Genomic DNA, 19,222 nt, shown 5'->3' on the forward strand with positions numbered 1-19,222 from the left:
GGCCTAAGTCTCAAACTGATTTCTATACACATATACATTTTTCATATAAGTTATTGAACATACCTAATAAGACTTTTAATAAAACAATTGATAAGTTACTTTAATAGTTTATTTTAATTGCCTAATTGGCTAGTCAAAAACCTACATAATGTATGCACTTGTATATTTTGGACTAGTTTGGATTATAGACTTTGGGGCACGTGATGGTATTCCATAAAAAACATTGGACACAGGCAAACTCTAGTTTTAGAATCTTATACGTAATACATAATTGTTCATAAAGTAGTAATATTTCTAAATTCATATTATGTAGGGTAACAGGCAAGTACAGCCAAATTCCTAAAGATATAGTTATAAACTAGGACAAAGTTACCGAAAATCAGCTAAATACATTAGAATTTCTACAAGGAAGACAATTAAATGAACTTAGGCACTATACAACAAGTTTTTAAAGTAACATGTCTACGTAAAAAAGCACACTATTAATGAAATATTCTTACTTCGATTTAATTATTGAATACTGAATATTATGTAAATTTTGCAAATGACTTTCTGATCTTACTTTTTTGCGTAATTATTTAGTAGTTATCTATTTAAACATTAGTAGTAGCGATTTTCAACACGATGATTAAAAAAAACTATTTACAACAGACTTTAAATCAACCGTGTTTCAATCAGCGCCCCAATTTCAAAAATTTTTTTCGTGTATTTCAAATGATAATAGAATTTCGGGTTTTGACAGACTGTTATGTACGAAAAGATCGCTACCACAGAATCAGTATGAATTATAATACTAGTATTTCTTAATCATATTCTAGACGATATAAAAATTTACACAAAGTTGTCAATTTATTTCATATTTTGATTTTTAATAAAACGAACACAGCCTTTTATAATTCTATCTGTTACGTTTTAATCTACGTGTGTACGTTATTATATATTATACAATAAACTTTGATAGGTACTAAACCTATACTTATAGGTACAATTAGTAGCGATTTATACCTATGTAAATAACTAGGATGTGGTAATTAGATATACCCTACTTGCTAATAAATATATATTACTGAATATAACATACTATAACAATTAACTGATTAATATATCTTATATAGAGTTTTATAATTTAGTGAGAAGTAATCTCTCTGGATCAATGTTCCGAGTTTTTCTTCACTATTTCTTAAACCCATATGAAATTGCTACTAAAAGATAATCATAATAAAGAACAAATATTATGTTAAAGACACTGTATAGCTCTTATTCAAAGTTATTTAGAAGGTGCCTACATTACCTATACATTACATCTTTGGCTACATAATACCTTTGTTTTATTATTTTAGGTTATAGCGATACGAAAATTAAAGCTCTTAAAATTTGCTTAAATTATCAAAAATAACAATTTTAAAGGATTAATTCATGTGATTTTGGAAGCATATGATTTACTTTCCTCTGTAAATTTCAATAATGCGGTCTTGATCAACGTACTCGAAGATATGTGGCGCATCCATTAGAATACCGACAGTACCAGCTGTGGTAACTAAGAAAAATATGTAGAGTTGAAGCCTATCAATAACCATTGCGACATACTTCCAGTCTTCGCGGGTCTGTAATGCAAATTAAAACGATAACTAATTTACTAATATTCATATAATTCGAAATTTTTAAGTAATAATTTGCTTGGATAAGAGGATGAAAGATTTCTAATAATTGACTTCAATGTTAAGTAATCTGTTTACATTGGTTAGAAGTTGAGAATGCAACTTTATAGCTTAACTTTTTACTTGCGAGCCTGAAACTATTTTGGCAAATTGCTTCGAACATTCTCTGGCTTAAATATATGTATATATTATCACTATTATGATTCAATAGAGGAAAGTGTTATTTTAAAAGCACCCTTAACGATTGATTAAATCAATGGCGCCACAACCTTTTTAAGTCTAGGCCTCAGATTTCTGTATCTATTTCATAATCATTTGTTAATCTAATAGGCAAGTAGGTGATCAGCCTTCTGTGTCTGACGCACGCCGTGCACTTTTTGGTTCTAAGGCAAGCCAGTTTTCTCATGATGTTTTCTTTCACCGTTCGAGCGAATGTTAAATGCGCACATAGAAAGAAAGTCCATCGGTGCACAGCCGGGTCGAACCTACGACCTCACGTATGAGAGTCGCACGCAGAAGCCACTAGGCCAACACTTTTAACGATTGATTACCTGAATATAAAGATCTTCATTGCGTAGATGTTCTGCAATGAATTCCACTGCTTCAGTGGCTTTTGCGGCTTCGGGGGACAATAGTAGCGAATCAGAGCTTTCGGATTCTCTTCTTTCTCCTAGTCCAAGACCACCAAGTGCTCCTAAGCCTCCCAAAGCACCGACTTCTCCTCCACCAGCTGCTCGACTGATCTTGCAATTGGGATGATGCAAATCGGAAAGTTCCATAGCTTCCATTTTGCTTTGTTTAGACCCGATAGCACTGAAAATCACCAAAGAGTTATAATTGTTAAAAAAATAGAATTGGATTTAAACCATACTAGTAATATGTATACAGGATAGCCAAAAAGTCATGGATCAAATGCAACTAGCGGTTAGATGGGGTCATCAGCTGCAAAAAATTGTTCTACGAAAGGTTCTTCAGCTCAACCCCTGCAGAGTTATCATTTATTTTACTAATTCTTATGAAAATTCGAAAAAAATGTTTTGTTTTATTAAAACAATTATTTCAGAATCGTTGTTTAATAAAACGCTCTTTATACGCTAATAGGTAATATTGCCTTTGCGAGAATTATATATATAGCAATTCACACAAACGTTGCTTTCGAGTAGCAGACGTCAATATATCCCTCCGATTTTTTTACCTAATGTGTTTAGGCAAGTCATGGGGTGCAGCAGCATGGGGCGGGGCACCCATTCCTGGCATTTCCATCATCCACCGAAGACGAGTCTTACGAGGACGACGCATTATTAACAACGTTGGTAAATAGTTAAGAAAAACGCTCCGAATCCAAAGTGGCATTCTGCAAGGCAAAAGATTAATTGACAGGATTAATGTTTTTGCTTTTTATTTTTTACGCAATTAGAACTTTACCTATGTATAGTCGTTAAATACTAGTGGATTGTAGTTGACATACTCGTATATGTCTTATCCATAGTCGTAGCCATAGCCTGATTCTTTCATGAAACCTTCTCTTGTAACCAATTATGTAATACTAAATTTCTTATTGATACCTACAGCTTTCAGGAAGCAGGGAAATAAAATACAATTTTTTTTTCAAACTATAGATTCGGCAACCTTATTAAAATACATTAGATAGTATGATGATTCATAAAGGTTTACCTGTGCGTCCTCGGCCCTCGGAAATTCCAATTAATAATAATTACTGTGACTAAAATACTGACAGTATTCATGATGAATGTGAACAGTAGGTACTTCGCAATAAGCGGCAACACTAAAGACGTTGGTGGTAGAATTTTTGACACCAGAAGTAGGAACACCACAAGCGACAGCAGAATGCTTATACCCAATGTAACCTGTAAGTTTGTAAGTTGTTTTGAAGTGACGTGCAATTTTAAGTCCAAAATGGATCATCTGTGATCGCCAGTAACGAATAATGGGTTTGGTGTATTTGCGTTATGAAAGTCGGATTAGTCAATGTTAACTTCCATCTAGAAATAAATCAAACTATAGAATATATTCTATACATATTTTACTACTTTTTAGTTTTGATACCAAAATCTATATCTACCATATTATATAGCATTGTGTCTTCTAGCCGTCAAATATTCTTCTAACAAAAAATTACTTAATACCGTGGAATATGTACCTATATAACTTAAATATTAATATATCTACAGCGATTCACAGTCGCATTCTAATGTAGGCTAACTAGGCCTATATCTTCTCTTAAAACCTTTAACTGAAAACTCCACAACACTTACAGACAGTAAAATGCAGCCGTAAGCTTAAAAATAAGAATGTATACACATGTATAATAAAATACAAAAATATATTTCTATTGACGTTTAAGCCTTGTTTGGCTATTATTACAAATCGTGCCATGCCTATTTACTTATATAACTGAAGCATATCCTTGTATTGTCATCCTAAGAGTTTTAATTCGGTGAGGTTTTTACCATAACCACAAATATATTAAAATAAATAACTAACCTTCTCACCAGCTTCAGCGGGCAAATAAAATACCAGCACACAAAGGAATGAAATTAATACCGTTGGCAATATCAAGTTGACAGTGTAAAAAAGCGTCTTCCTTCTTATTATTATGTAAAAGGTAATGTCGGTCTCTGTAGGATGGTTGCCTTCGTAAATATTTAAGTAGGCGGGCACTTCTATTATGTCCCATGTCCCTGATTTCCAGTAATCAGACAAATCGACGAAGTTTTTATTATTATACAGTGCTAAAGATACTTGATCGCCATTGAACGTCCATGAACCAAATTTCATAATACAAGTTTGTTGATCGAACGGGAAATATGTAACGTCAATAGTACATGAACTCTGAAAAAACATATTGCAACGTTTCAATAAAAGAACTCATTTTAATTAAAGAATACTACTGATAGGGGAATTATGTTACGTAACTCACCTGATAGATGGCAGGAGGCACCCATAGAACCTCGCCATTAGGATAAATCAAGACGTTAGATTTGTAGCGCACTTCGTAGTTACCGTCGGCACTATAAAAAAATGTAATGTAATGTCTCTTCACTCACTGTCCGTTGATGCAGATAATAAAAATGAATGTAGACTATCACTACCCGAGAAATAATATAATATTATAATATGTATATACATATATTTAAATAGTATAAAAAAGTAAAAGCTTTTATAAATGTTTTTACTTGTTAAACAGCACAATATCCGGTTTCCAAACTTTGTCAGGTGGCAGTCGCAGTACTCCGATACCACCGTAGTCAGCCTCATCCCACATTAATTGGTAGTCCATCCACACAAGTCGAAGCCATACATTCGATTTCATGATCTGGTTTTTCTCGTTCTACGAAAATATTATCATGAATGAACCAATACCTCATATATTATACATATGAACATAATAATAATAAAAGCCTTTATTGCTGTAGTATTTCACACATAGTACAAAAAAAAACGTGAAATACAAAAAAAAAACTAAAATTAAAATTAAAATTTTGTACTAATAATTAATCGGCAAGCCGGTTTTCTTTAAACAGCTTGTCCTAGGACATAGGCCTCAACATATGAACATACTCTAATTTAAATTATAAGAACCTTTTTATTTTATACCTCTGTGACCATTAATGCAATAGCACGTCATGTCGCGCGAATTTAACCAATAAAATATATGTATTTATAATTAGTTGTTATATAATTCTAATACTATGATTTATTTAAAACAACTTAAAATTTAAACGATGTTTATATTAACTATTGTATTTGGCTAAACGGAGGTCATTTATTCATAGAAACTGCATGTTTTACTTTTTACTAGTTATAAGAAACATTTCAAATGACCCATTTAACACACAGGTGGTAGGCACGACTAGAAGTACTAAAAAGTTGTTTACTTCAACAACCTGGTGCTTAAAGCTCCGTCATAATTGCATAAACATCAAAACTTGAATAACGTGGGATCAACGTGGGAAGCTTTTATTTTTTACTCACAACATTGATGAGTTGAACAAAGGCAAGGCCAAACCGAACGTCCACTTTTTGTGTCATGTTCTGGACTGGTCGGATCAGTTTGTTGTAGCCACGGAATAGATCCCGGACTAACCTCTCCTCGTCTTCTGAACACCATCCTGTAAATAATTATCGAATGTATAAATAATTATCCTAAAAATATATACCGATTACTTTTATACAACGGAATAATTAATATAATATAATTTCCAAACACATCAGTGTTAATTGAGCTGACTTTGATGCCATGATACTTAACTATTTTTTCATTGAAATTACTGTAATTATGTAGTAACTACATTTAAAAGTAATCGGAAATATGCGATAAATTGGAGATTCCAATTCCATGTAAAGTAGAAAAATATACACATTAAATATAAGTTTTAACCGTCTTACAAGATTGTTTATACCATACCATACCATTTCTTGTCATTTCGAAATAAATATAACGCAAATAATAAATTTTATGTAAAAAGGAGGAAATATAATTTACAGTTATAATTATAATAAATCCTGCCTTATATATTCAATGAAAAAGTGATACTGTTTGCACAATTTATTAATCTATATCAAAACACGATTGTTGCCCTCTATAAATTACGTATTTTTATTAAATCTATGTAACTGTATATATTTATAAAAGGTTAAGACCAGTTTTCTAAGCACCTACTTAGTGGTTACCTAGTCATTGTATATTGAATTTAATCCAATTAAGTCTAAACAAGAATAAGTCTGGGGTGTCATTTTAGAATTTCATACGTGGCTCTACAAAACCAGTTGAATCATCCATAACCAGTACATAATTCGACACCTTGTCGAAAGAAACATTAATAATGAGTCCAAACTATCGATCTCATTCAAATTAAGAAATCTTCTTTATTACACGAAGGCTTATACTGTGACTTTTTATATTTGATTTGATTATCTTTGCGGTAGATGAAGAAGGCAGTTGGAAAATTATCACGATGTCCATAGGCACTAATTTAAGTAATTATAATATAAAACGGAACGAAATATAAGTGTAGACTACATAGGCCAATTAAATTCGTGCTAATAACATACACATGATTTTTAGGAGTATTAACCTGTTCGTTATTGTCTATGCACTGCTTATTTTGCTTTACCTAACAAAATTTACATATAAATGTACATATGTCTGTATTAATTTATTACCTACACAGCTGTTTATTGATTGTGTTTTGATTTGATGGAGGTTTTTCCAGGTAACACCTTATAATAAAGTGTAGAAAACAGATCTGTACTAAAATACCGATGAAATAAATTTGTATTAAAATTTCATAACATTCGTTCCTCTTGATGCTGCAACGGGAGCAGATCAATAATGAGCAAAACGCAAGATAAACTCTATGGATCAACTTGTAAGCTTTTATATATGTATAAAATTATGTTTATATTCCGTTTATGATGTAATTATCGGTTTAAGCACTCGGAAGAAATAGTTAATTACGTTGTAACTTATTCTTACTATTTTAAACTGAAAGCATCATAACCTCTTACTCTTTCTCCACCTCTTTTATTAAGATTAAATATATTAATTATATTCTATTTACCAATATATTTATTGGCATTAATTTGACAAATTAATAAAAAAAAACATAGTGATTTAATTGTAGGTGGTCGTCGTCGTTTTCGACGCGTTAAGGGCTTTTGGATATTTATTATGTATTGTTTAATGAGTATAGTAGATATAAATGTGTGTATTTACCTGTATATAGTGCGGTAAGCAACGCTAAAACGAGTAGCGGGGCGCGCGAGGCAGCCGTCATGTCGGCGAGCGGCGGCCACTGCCGTACGCCGGAGTCGCGAATCGCCGCCTTTACCGACACGCACTTCGCACGCCCTGCGCCGTATAACAACCTTACTTTATCTCCTAACCTAAAGAGGCTGCTTGTTAAAATACATCCGAAGCCTGGTAGATGGAAATATAACTTAACAAATATCACCTGATGATTTCTTATACGCTGATAATTTGTACTTGCATTTAAATTTCCACGACTGTTAATTTTATACAGCTAATGATGCTAGTTAATACGAATCAAAAACATATTCCTACAGTAACCTTCACATATTCATGCTTTTAATTATATCTCCTTGGTCTTCGTCCTTATTTAATTGATTATAAGCTTAGCTTAAATTAGTTTCTTTACTTTTATATAGACGTATTAATTCATTTAATTCAGATACTTGAGAGGAAGGCGAAAAGCCATTATACATATACTATATGCTATGGTATTTTGTCATAATATTATGAAATGTATTCAGTAAAAAGCCAACATATATCATAATGACTTTAGTGTTTTTATTGGGTAATTCAAAATTATTTCTTGTTTGAGTGTAAATAAGTTTAGTATAGTTATAATTTTATATGTTTAAATTAATTCCGTGGATTTAAATATTAGAAACATAATATTTTTATATTTATTGTACTGTTTAATAACTTTTGAGATAAATATATATTTTTTAAATTATTGCATAAACACTACGTATACTTATTGGGACCATTTTATATTTACTTACTTACATCTTTCTTAATGCCACACGGTAAGTGTGCATATCTCATACATTTCTATTAAACAGCCACTCCTAATTTTGATTTACAATTATATGATGTTTTCAGCCGAAAAGAAAAGAATATTCATCCGTTCATAATATTCCCCAAACTAAAGCTAAGCTGAACTCAGTATGAATTGAATCTCGAAGCTTTTTTCTGATGTTTGAAAGTGAGTAAATACAATTGTGCTGTTATTGTAAAACAACAACGTAATACTAAAATATTAATTAATAATAAACGTAGGCAATGCAATTTTTTTTCTTCTTAAGCCTTCAATAAAGATTAAATCATTTTTCTTAGCCACTTATCAAATGCTTTTTTATTTTTTGATGGGAAAAGTATCTGCAGTATTGCGTTGGTGTTTCCAAGAGGACCTCTGCGCATGTGCTGTTGTCCCTAGGGAACGCATCGATTGTCTTCAGCTACAGAGCCTGCTCCCAGGCGATTAAGGAATATAGGTCATGGCTAAACATTTCGGCATTCTTTATTATATTACAGTTCCTATATTATGTCCGCTATTAGAAGAATATAATATCGTGAAAATAGAAGAACTTTGCGAAAAAAATCTTAAATAAAACAATCTAAATTTATTTCGTTTATATTTAATAAACAAAGTGCAATTCAGAGTATTAACCCTAACAATTGAACAATTTATGGAGACGAACGTCGCCCCAATACCGCCGAGACACCGCACATTACTTTTTTATCAAAGACAGCTTTCTTGTAAACAAAATAATGCGCGGATCCGAACAGTTTGATACACAATTGTGATGATCGCATTGGTTAACAAAAATAACAAGTGAACGATGGAAAACATCTGCATTTATTCATATTCGCTCCGCAACTTCCAAAGGAACGGCTATGAATTGTGCAGCATTTGTTTCAGACCAGGAAAACATAGGAGGAGCTCTGCGAGGGTACAACATCGCACGATTATGTATCCGAGCAGCTCCTGTCAACACGTTACGTTTTCCTTTTCAGAAAGGATATATATTTTCCACGTTTATGAATCAAATCATTTAAGGGAATGACGGCAGGTAAATGGATAGGGAATGAGTCCATGAAAACGGATAACATATGCACGTCATAGCGATTATGAAGTCATCTAAACGTCTATCACCATTATCAGGCACCGTCACAAGATGATCCCAAGGTATAATTAAGTTCAATTATTGCGTTCCAACGTTTGGATAATGAATCAATTTGAATGGAGTTTGATTCGACGTCGTGGAAAAATGGCTATAACTTTACATAATATATATTTTGACCGAAACTTCAAAAATTTAACATTACTTACGATTGTATCGAAAAAATTACATAGGTACAAACGTGATATCATGTATTGTAATTGTATAACATTGTTTCGAAAGACCGAGTACGATTTTAATAAAATAATGATTTCATTAACTACACAATTTTAACGAGCGTTTTAATAAGCTATAGCTTTGGATATTTTATTATTTATAACAATATCATCCCGTTCACAACGAGGCGTATCACAACCTGTACCAATTGAAACAACATTGTTTGTAAAGTTCTATACTAGCTACTGACACAAATATGTCCGAAAATAAAGTTAGGGACCATAACCACGATTCACGGAATCGAACGAGAAAGAAACAATTGGGCCGATATCGTCTGCCCGATCACTAAACTGTACATAGTTTCAAGAAGGATCTCTAACAATGTAATACATTAACGTGACAGATCGTAAAAAGGTATGAAGGAAGACATTTTTGTGCTACAATTTTCCGTTACGATCACAGTCACTAATTGTGATCTCCTGTAATGGCGACTATACTAGCGTGGAATCCTAAAAGCCTGGTCGCTGCTTCGCGCCAGATATGATAATTACTGCCACGTAATCGAATCAGTCGATTAGTCAGAAAACCATTCATGATTTTGGATTGGGGAAATATCGTTTATTTACGGTGATTTCTCGGAAGAACATATGTACTTAGTTGATGCGTCACAAGATGTCCGTATTTATGAAAAGGGTAAGGAATAGGCGTCGAAGAAATAAAATAAGAAAGAACAGGCAGTTTCAGTATTAATGCGTGGGGATGGCAGTCAGCGGTTACTTATGACTAAAGAGGCGCGGGTGGCAACGCAGGCGGCGGCAACTTCCACGCCGCGGCATCGGCGCCCGCACCGGTTCGCACATCACAACTTAACAAATATTCGCGGTATCACAGAACGTTTCGCATGCGCAGACGCAGGCGGGCGGGTCGCTACGACACCATGATGTGCGGTGCGGACAGCAGCACGGCTAGCGTGGCGATGATTGTGAACAGGGTAAAGATAATAAGGCACAGTCTGTCCACGACCATGGCGGCAAATTTCCAGTCGCGCGAAATGTCCGCGTCCTCGTCGTCTTTGCGCATCTTAAACAAATCGTTCAGGTTATTATTCTGTAATTCGTGACCAAACCGCTTCCTAATAATATAAGATTAAATGTACCTGGTCTGTGATGACTCGAAGCTCCTTAAGTATGAGGGAGAGCTCATAGTCGACACCGAAGCAGCTATGTGCAGCAAGACCTGCCCCGTTTTCTTCTCCGCTCCTGAAAGAGGCAATCTTTTTAAAACAGATACTCGTTACGAATATAGAGTAAAAAAAACTACTGGTCGAAGGAACGTAGGGCACTACGGGACTTATGCTGATAATGATACAGAAAAGACCCAAGACCCGAGCAGAAGAAATGAAGACGATATTTCTAATGATCTCTGATGTAATTTAGCTGTTAGGGCCGGGTGACTGCGGAACGTTCGAGGCTGGGGTTTTAAAAACCGTTCTATTTACGGCGAGTAGTGTTCGTGTAGATCGTCGAGGGACCTGTAGTATCGGCAGCAGGGCGGCTGCTGCGCATGCGCGTGCCGGAAGTCGTCATCGATGTCGAGAACGTTAGCAAGGAGCGATTTAGAGGATCGCTCGCGTAGTTCCAGGTCCGGCGGGGGTGGAGCGCGGGCCGGTGGCGGTGTGGTTGCCGATCCCGGCCGAGACATGCGCAAGATCCACGGCAGCCAGTACAGGAACACGCAGCGAATCTGGTTATAAAAAATACTTTCTTACCGATGCTGTGTAAGTTATTAAAATTTTGTGAAATGTATAACCCTAATGTTTAAAGAGACAACTAATTAGTTTATATATATATTTTTTTAGAGCCTTTATCACTTTTCTATTAATATAAATGGTAGATTAAAGAAAGAATCGTTAGAAAAAAATCCTTGGAGACATTATACACTAGCTATATAGAAAATTAAAGAAACGAACCCAATCGCTCATTTCGTGCGTGTCGGCATGCCGGTGATGGTAGTTCAATATAAGTATAGTAGAGACCACAGAAGAAGCCACCATGAACATGATGCAGTTAAAGTAGGTGCCCAAAAGTGGGACCGCGTCCGACGTGGCTGGCATTGTCTCTGCTACCATGTTCAGAAACACGGTGAGAGACAACAGAATTGTCACACCTGTGTAGATAAGTATGTGAATTCACTATTTCTCGGAACGGATAAAATATAAAAAATAATGAAAAGTCAGTCATTATAACAAAAAAACATTTACGTTACGGGTTACGGTATTCGATCTGAACAAGGCGGGTTACTTCTTTAATCTGGATAATCGTAAGGTCTTTAAAACCTCAAACAAAAGACGGAAAAAATGTTAATTATAATCATATGTGTCGATTACGTGCCGTGATTTTGCGTACTTAGTTACGACAAAACTACATATGTGTATCAAATGATACTAGTTAATTAATTTGCCGGAAAAAATACATACCTAATGACAGCTTTTCTCCAGAGTCAGGTGGTAAGGTGAAACCCAGTAAAGCCATAGAGGCAATTAGCACGCACGGAACAATTAAGTTGAAAAAGTAGTAAAGCGTTTTCCGCCGTATAACTACAGCGAAGGTTATATCGATGTATGGTTCCGGACAGCAGTTGTAATAGATCTCATTTCTTTTGCCTGGTACCCCTGTTAGAAATATTAATCGAATAATTACACAATTTTAAGATTTACTAAAGCTTATGGTACCTGGATTGTGTAATCGTATTTATTGACCTATTAATAATAATTATCATAATTTCAGTTTTAACTCACCTATAAGTTCCCACTCTCCGTTTGTAACAAAACTGCTGATATCACCCCCCGCTTCGTCTTGTAGCTGTAGATCCAACTAAAATATATAATTGTTTTATTTCTGATTCATAATTTATATAATATGTAATTGGCTGAATAATGTACATACTTGATAACCATCGTACGTCCAGCTCCCGAACTTCATTTCGCAACGCTGATCATCAAAAGGAAACCAGGTGATGTCAATCTTACACGTACTCTTAAAAATACCCGGCGGAACGTAGAGGCATGATCCATTGTTTCGTACTACTACATTAGTCGGATATGTGCTGTCGAAACCTTCATCGGCACTGTTTTGAAACAAGGTTTGTGTAAATACTTAGAAAATGTGTTGATTCTAGGAGGTAACGTCAAGTATGAGTTATACACGGCATTGATAGGCTGTTATTTCTGAGGTGTGCGTTCTCTCACTTCCTATAAGTTTGCTATGATATGTGGCAGTAACTTCGTCGTTGTATTATCAAGCATATTATTATTAGACAAAAATTGTTTGCCTAGCGGTGGGTGAACACACACAACAGTTTGATTTTGTGAGTAAGTTTTAGTACGCTCCTTCGTACTGTGATGCCCGTTAACAGTCCTAATACGTATAATGGTGGTGGTCATAGAGAGACATCACAGTTATTTGTTTAATCATTAAAAATAAAGGAATTATTTAATGTGTTACTATAATTTAGCAATTACTATAATTTACAAATATATATATATATATTTAGCACAGGGTCCATACCTATTGTACATAAGGACGTCTGGTTTCCATAATCTGTGTGGCGGAACTCTTAAGTCTTTGACACCTCCAAAATCAGAAGTATTCCACCTCACGTTCATATCATTCCATTCCTATTGAAAAATCCTATATGTTATGGTCTATATTATCGAATAATTTAATATTTAATTTATATTCTATCAGATTTATGCAGATTAAAATGAGCACCAAAATTCATTGTTATCTTATCTACAAGTTTAATAATGATTTAATCTGATCTTATAAATACGTATTTACTTTGATAATCGTATGCGTTTTAATGAAATTTAGTACATTTAAATGGGGTTTATTTTAAAAAAATACTTACGAGTTTTAGCCAAATGTTGGTGATTAATAATTGGTTTTTTTCATCCTGCAAACAAAATGTTATTACAAAACTTAGCATAATATTCTTTAATGGCAGTTGCACCTTGTGACGGATGACTGACTACGAGGTTTTTAACGCAATAAACTAACGTTTGTTCTGACCATAAATGAAGTTTACGAAAGTTACTATTTCGTACAATTATTATTAAATACAATATATTGATTTGATAATGTGCACACACTTGTAAAATATAATAACTTCTGGCTTACTTTATAATAACTTAATTCAGGTAAATCACCGTCGTCAAGTTTTCAATATAATTTATTATACGAGAATAGTAATCCTATTGAACATAAAGAATAAATATTCACAATATCTACTAAAATATGATGTTTATTTGGGGCCATATTATTATGTGTTTTATTTTTCCTCTTCTTGAACCCTGGACGATGTTGTTACTTGTAGTCAAATTAAGAGTAACTTAAGGACAGTGTTCGTTCTAATCAGTTATCACTTATCAATCATGTTGGAAAATGTAGCTTATATCGAGAAAGCCCATTAAATTTTATGAAGAAGTAAAATACATACCACGTCAATGATCTGCATGAGTGTGAGGCCAAAAGACAGTTGGAGAGGATCGCTTTCATTGACGACTGGTCGCTCCAACACGTTATAGTGGTCTAGCAGATGATGCAGTAGCCGCTTTTCGTGGTATCCACCGAACACCCCTTAAATATCATTCCGTTATTATATTTGATACAAGAGTTTAGGAGACAGGAGACGAGTATTATTCTATCTAAGGGATATAACGGTCGCGATGGCAAAATTATATAAGACAGTGGATCTTATAAGTAGTGACATACGAACCAATACGACTATGACCTAAACATAGAGACCATTATTTTTTATTTGAAGAACGATGAGAAATGACTGTGACACTGGAGAATTATAATTGAATAAATTGGCTACTGTTGCGGATATCGTTTCGTTTGCGTTTTTCAAAAAGTTTAATGTATCAGGACGACGACGTTAATTTTTTTTTGGTTACATCATTATATAACGTATGGTCAGTATTAAAATAATTGCAGTAATGCATTGCAGATGTTACGCTTGTAATCAATTATGTCATTTGGTTCATATAACAAAGTATTCGCCGAATCTATATACGCTGAACGAAGTCTTTTATTAAATATTGAAGATTTAGGTAGAGTATATCCTAACATATTGCAAGAAATGTTGTAATTTTTTGGTTTTACTTTCCGACTAGCGTGTATTCATCAAAAATGATAAGAAAATATAATACTGAATAGAAAATTAAATGACTGATTTGATGGTTTTTAATGTAAGTATATTTATTTTATATCTGCATTGTGAAAGTAAAATCGACTTATATAATTCTAGTCTTGAGGTTGGTAAGTAATTATATGTATATACATTTCATGAATTTAATTGTACTACTTTTGTTGTATACCTTAAGCGGATCAGTTATTTGAATCTTAGTAAAAAGTATTTTACCGCTTGTCCTCTTATTGCAATCAATGAAATATATCTTATTAGAACTATTCAAGATACAGTAATAAATGTGTGCCGATGTAGTATGTTGTTTACGGGGTGTATGGTACATGGTACGAAGTGTGATGATGAGCTCACCCAGTGGCCAGAGCAGCGCCAGCAGCAGCAGCAGGGCGCCGGGCGCCGCCGGCAGCGCGCGGCGCGCCCCGCCGGCCATGTCAGCGCCGCGAGCCCGCGCGCCGCGCTGCCGCGCCGCCTCGCCGCGCCATCCGCACACGCGCCTTTATACCGATGCTAGTACGATCACCTTAAAGTTAATTCTCCTATGGCTTTCATAAATCAAACTCTATCTAGCACCGCTCGCCGACGGCCACGCGTGCCGTCCGATTCTCGAGCATCGCCGGCAACGTCACCGCTAGGTCTGTTCAGTTATGTTGTGATTTTGAGCATTGTTGTGTGGAGCATGCGGCCGACCGTGGGGCAGCGGAGCCGCCGGTGTGCGGACTGGCGCTCGGAAGGCCGCGCTGCGCCGCCGCACCGCCGCCCATTCAAGAGCGACGCTCCGCCCGCCCCTCCGCCCGCCCACCCCGACCAGCGACACGACGCAACGACCGACACCGCTTCTCCAAACATTTTAATTATGCTAATTTCAGAGCCTTTGTAATTTTTATGTTCCAGGCTTTTGAGTTTTGGATGCAGCGTTTAATGTGAAATTTGATATACATTGTGTTTCATGTAAATTCTAAATAATTATTGTGATAGTATTGTCTTTTCATAATTTTAGGAAGTATCCAAAAACTAAATCCAGAGTAGTCTTGGAGCTTTGCCTGCGCTTACTTACCCGTATGCATATGAAACAATCGGGTGTTTAAACTTTGAGTTCTAACAATTCAAATTTAGAGTGTAGGAATTTGTGGTAGTGTCGAGTCGAGGATGCGGGCTGCGGGGATGCTGCGCGGCTCCCGATCAATGAGGGCCGCGGCCTGGCCGTCTCCCGCCCGCACTGCCGTCACCCCCTGCCCTCTTCTTCCCACACCCCGCAAGCCTCACCCTATACTGCATCCTAGCCAGCATCACTAAGACTTCAGAAAATTATACATTTCGCGTCAGATTTTGAATTTCTGCAATCCCTAATAGTGGCAGTATAATTTTGTTATAATACAAATAAATACGGCAATGTATTATTTATTTATAGTTGAATAACTCTTAAAGTGAGTCATATAAGGCTTTAATAAGACGCTGTCGTTTTACATAAAAGAATATAGAAGCCCTTTATAGCGATTTGGCCCTAGTTAACTTGACTGCCATAACTGCATTAAAGATTACGTTAAGATAGGAACGAAGAAGAATGGTCGTATAATATATAGACATCTGAATGTATAGAATAAGTATTTATATTATTTATAGAAATATTTCTATTTAATTTTGTGAATATACAAAGAGATGTCCTAGGTCCTAGGACATACCTTACTCGTATGTGTTATGCTTGTCATCGGAATAGGACGATTTTTTGTTATGAATAATGTTTTTATAAAACAAAACAACAAAACCTTGAGCTTAAACAGAGAGTATTTCTTTCATAGATAAAATGGCAAATGTAAAGGTTAAAAGTTAAATTACGGGTAAGCTGAGTATTGGAGACTATGGGATGCGTTGGATGCCTCCACGTAGCGTTGGCAGAGACAATGAATATAGTGCGGCTTTGAGAGAAGACGTGGGCTGATCAAAGAACAGTAATTAAAATGTATTTTGGTACATTACAACTATATTTTGAATAGCTCACTTGCATCTTTATTATTCAAATAAAAGTTCTCTTAGCACATGAATAGAATTAGAGCTATAAACAACTGAATTAAAAGAGAGTCCATTTATAATTAAAAAAAATATCTTTATATTTTTTGAATTCGATAGAGGAAGTTAAGAAGTCAACGAATCATATAGTCGCGTGACCGTGGAATGACCAGCGACAAATTGCACATTACACGCTGAATTGCAACTGAACATCAACTGCATACCAGTAAATTACTCCATAACGCAAGAACCATAGTAACAAGGAGGAAATTGAAAATTCAAGAATGGGAACGTGTTTGATATTGAATTTATTATCTTCTAATAACGCAGGGCAGTTACATTATAATGTTAAATAACTCAGGTTTAACTTATTTCAGTAGTATCTTCCAAAAACCGAGAACATTTATCGAAGGATGAAATTTAATTTGTGAAATGAAATGCTTTAATCAATGTATTATTAAAACACGGGTTAGTGTTTCACAAAATAAAACATTGATTTTATGTTATAAACGGAGGTGAGTCAAAGAATAAAAATTAAATGGTAAAATGGGAATAAAGTATTATAAGAGCCGTTCGTAAATTACATATTAATGACTTTCCATGGCCACTGGTCTGAAAATTTTGACCTAAATTGACTTGCTAATTGATTTTACTTCTTTGATGAATTATTTACTTTGGTAAAAAGCAAATTCAAATAATATATTGTAACCAATGTAAATACTGCTATGGATATGTATTGATTGATTATATTGTATGTAAGATTTAGATAAAATTTTCGTTAATCATATACGGGTACCATCTATGTAATTACGTACTATAAGGTAAAACTACTTTGTGCGTAGAGTCGAGCTGAAAAGGTAAAATTGTCAAATTATTACCAGAACCTAAATTATATTGCGAATAAAAAAAATCCTTAATGATGAGAGTTAATACCATTAAGATGTGTATTCTTACACCACTTAGAATGGTAGCGTTTATCTACGAAGCCAAGTAGGTAAGAATTATTACGGAATAATCTAATCTAATTAGAATCTGTGCTGGCTTCTCCGAGCTAACAGACGTCACTCGAAACAAAATATCTGTTTGAATAGGAGACCGATCTAAGTTCTGCTTTCCGCATGTTCCGCGAACGGATGACATAGAAATGCGAAACTTTCTTTAAGAACACGAGACCGTGTCAAGTGCGATTATAGCAAACGTTGCAGGGCGGTCGGTGAGAGCTTGGCCGACCGGTCGACCCCACCGCTGCCGCCGCCAGCGCGCACGCACTCGCGCGCTTGTTCGCTGTCCCGTGTGCGAACCGAGCCGCACCGCCGCGCCGCGCTATACCATTCATCTTTTATTTTCATTTTCCTAACGCGACGCTAAAATGTTTGAGCTGTGAACTCACTATAAGTGACTAACGTGAATGAGAGCGTGATTTGTTTGAAGATAAATTAACACGAATACCGTTGTGGTGAGTAGAAGGAAAATGAGTGTTAGATATATAGGACAAGTCCGCGCGGGAAGCGGGTGGAATCGAAATGAGCACCGCGTGCGTTTAATGGGCTAAGGGGGGCGGGAAGCTACGCGGGTTGCTACGATCCCGTGTCCAGGTTTTTCACGCGTTCTACGCGCCCTCTGTGCCTGCTCGTATTGCTTGAATTTCCTATTCCGCCCGCCCAATATATTGTTCATAAATATTTTATTGATTAGTTGCGATATAGTTTAAAGAACTCTACGATATTAGGTAACAAAATACCTGTAAACCGAATTATTTAATGGAATTTTGCAGTCATCATTGCTGTTTCCCTTGTATAACTCTTGCAATGAAATCATCTCTGATTAATATTCAGTTTGTTTAGTTTATTATGCAGATTTAGCTACAATATTCACTTTAAGCCTTGACGTTTAGACCAACAGTTATTAATTGTTAGGTAGTTTTTTCTTTTTGTCTTAAATTTACAGTATCCTTGTTTAAAATAATTTTTTTCAGTTTGTTTTGACTGTAGAAATATACAAAGTACCTTTTATCTGTAAGTAAAAATTATTGCTTGTAATAAATAATCGTTATCTAATAATACTCCATACCTACCATACAACCTTAAAATTTTAATGTACAAAATATCGAATACTAAAAGCAAATAGTACTAGGCAAAACACAAAACATATTCAGGGTAATCCAGGCTCGAGACATTATTTCTGCATAACTGTAAATCAATAACGTAGATGAAAACGAGTTTCTGTTATTGAATTTGGAAATAGATCTGAGGCAGTAGGATGTTCACCTCAACTCAGCTTTGCAACGTGACCGTAACCAATGTCTGATGTCATGCGAATGACGCCCATCGCCTGGTCATTCGTGGTTTAAACTACCAAGCTTAAATACTAGGAATCTTGAGCTTTGCCAGTTGGATATAATTAATTTTTATAAGATGAAAAAGTCGTTTAGGTAAACGAATTTGAAATTGTATATCAACAAA

The 19,222-nt window shown here is 35.1% G+C and overlaps 3 protein-coding genes across 4 annotated transcripts in view; 1 reads left to right on the forward strand and 2 right to left on the reverse strand.

Annotated features, from left to right (window-relative positions):
• Positions 1–101: 101 nt before the first annotated feature.
• LOC123716532 (acetylcholine receptor subunit beta-like 1) lies at positions 102–7,511 on the reverse strand. Its single transcript, XM_045672320.1, has 9 exons — positions 7,399–7,511; positions 5,655–5,791; positions 4,856–5,010; positions 4,600–4,690; positions 4,164–4,511; positions 3,333–3,526; positions 2,854–3,012; positions 2,210–2,471; positions 102–1,604 (listed from the first exon to the last, which is right to left on the reverse strand). Exons 1-9 carry the CDS (start codon positions 7,457–7,459, stop codon positions 1,440–1,442), a joined length of 1,572 nt encoding a protein of 523 aa, XP_045528276.1. The 5' UTR covers positions 7,460–7,511; the 3' UTR covers positions 102–1,439.
• A 1,334-nt stretch (positions 7,512–8,845) lies between these two features.
• LOC123716524 (neuronal acetylcholine receptor subunit alpha-7) lies at positions 8,846–15,186 on the reverse strand. Of its 2 annotated transcripts, none has more exons than XM_045672310.1 (11): positions 15,108–15,186; positions 14,046–14,185; positions 13,458–13,502; positions 13,115–13,224; positions 12,494–12,674; positions 12,346–12,421; positions 12,025–12,219; positions 11,518–11,714; positions 11,080–11,291; positions 10,705–10,807; positions 8,846–10,628 (listed from the first exon to the last, which is right to left on the reverse strand). In XM_045672310.1, exons 1-11 carry the CDS (start codon positions 15,184–15,186, stop codon positions 10,476–10,478), a joined length of 1,491 nt encoding a protein of 496 aa, XP_045528266.1. In that variant the 3' UTR covers positions 8,846–10,475. The 2 variants fall into 2 exon arrangements, with proteins under 2 accessions (XP_045528266.1, XP_045528265.1); XM_045672309.1 differs by having other exon boundaries at positions 11,047–11,291.
• A 2,868-nt stretch (positions 15,187–18,054) lies between these two features.
• The window catches only part of LOC123716523, a 28,987-nt gene continuing 27,819 nt past the window's right edge, over positions 18,055–19,222 (forward strand). Inside the window, exon 1 of the mRNA XM_045672306.1 lies at positions 18,055–18,216. The gene's annotated coding sequence lies outside the window, so the exon portion shown is untranslated. The remainder of the gene's footprint in view (positions 18,217–19,222) is intronic.

Source organism: Pieris brassicae, chromosome 11 (assembly GCF_905147105.1).
Source record: "Pieris brassicae chromosome 11, ilPieBrab1.1, whole genome shotgun sequence".
In the NCBI taxonomy this organism is placed as follows: Eukaryota; Metazoa; Arthropoda; class Insecta; order Lepidoptera; family Pieridae; genus Pieris; species Pieris brassicae.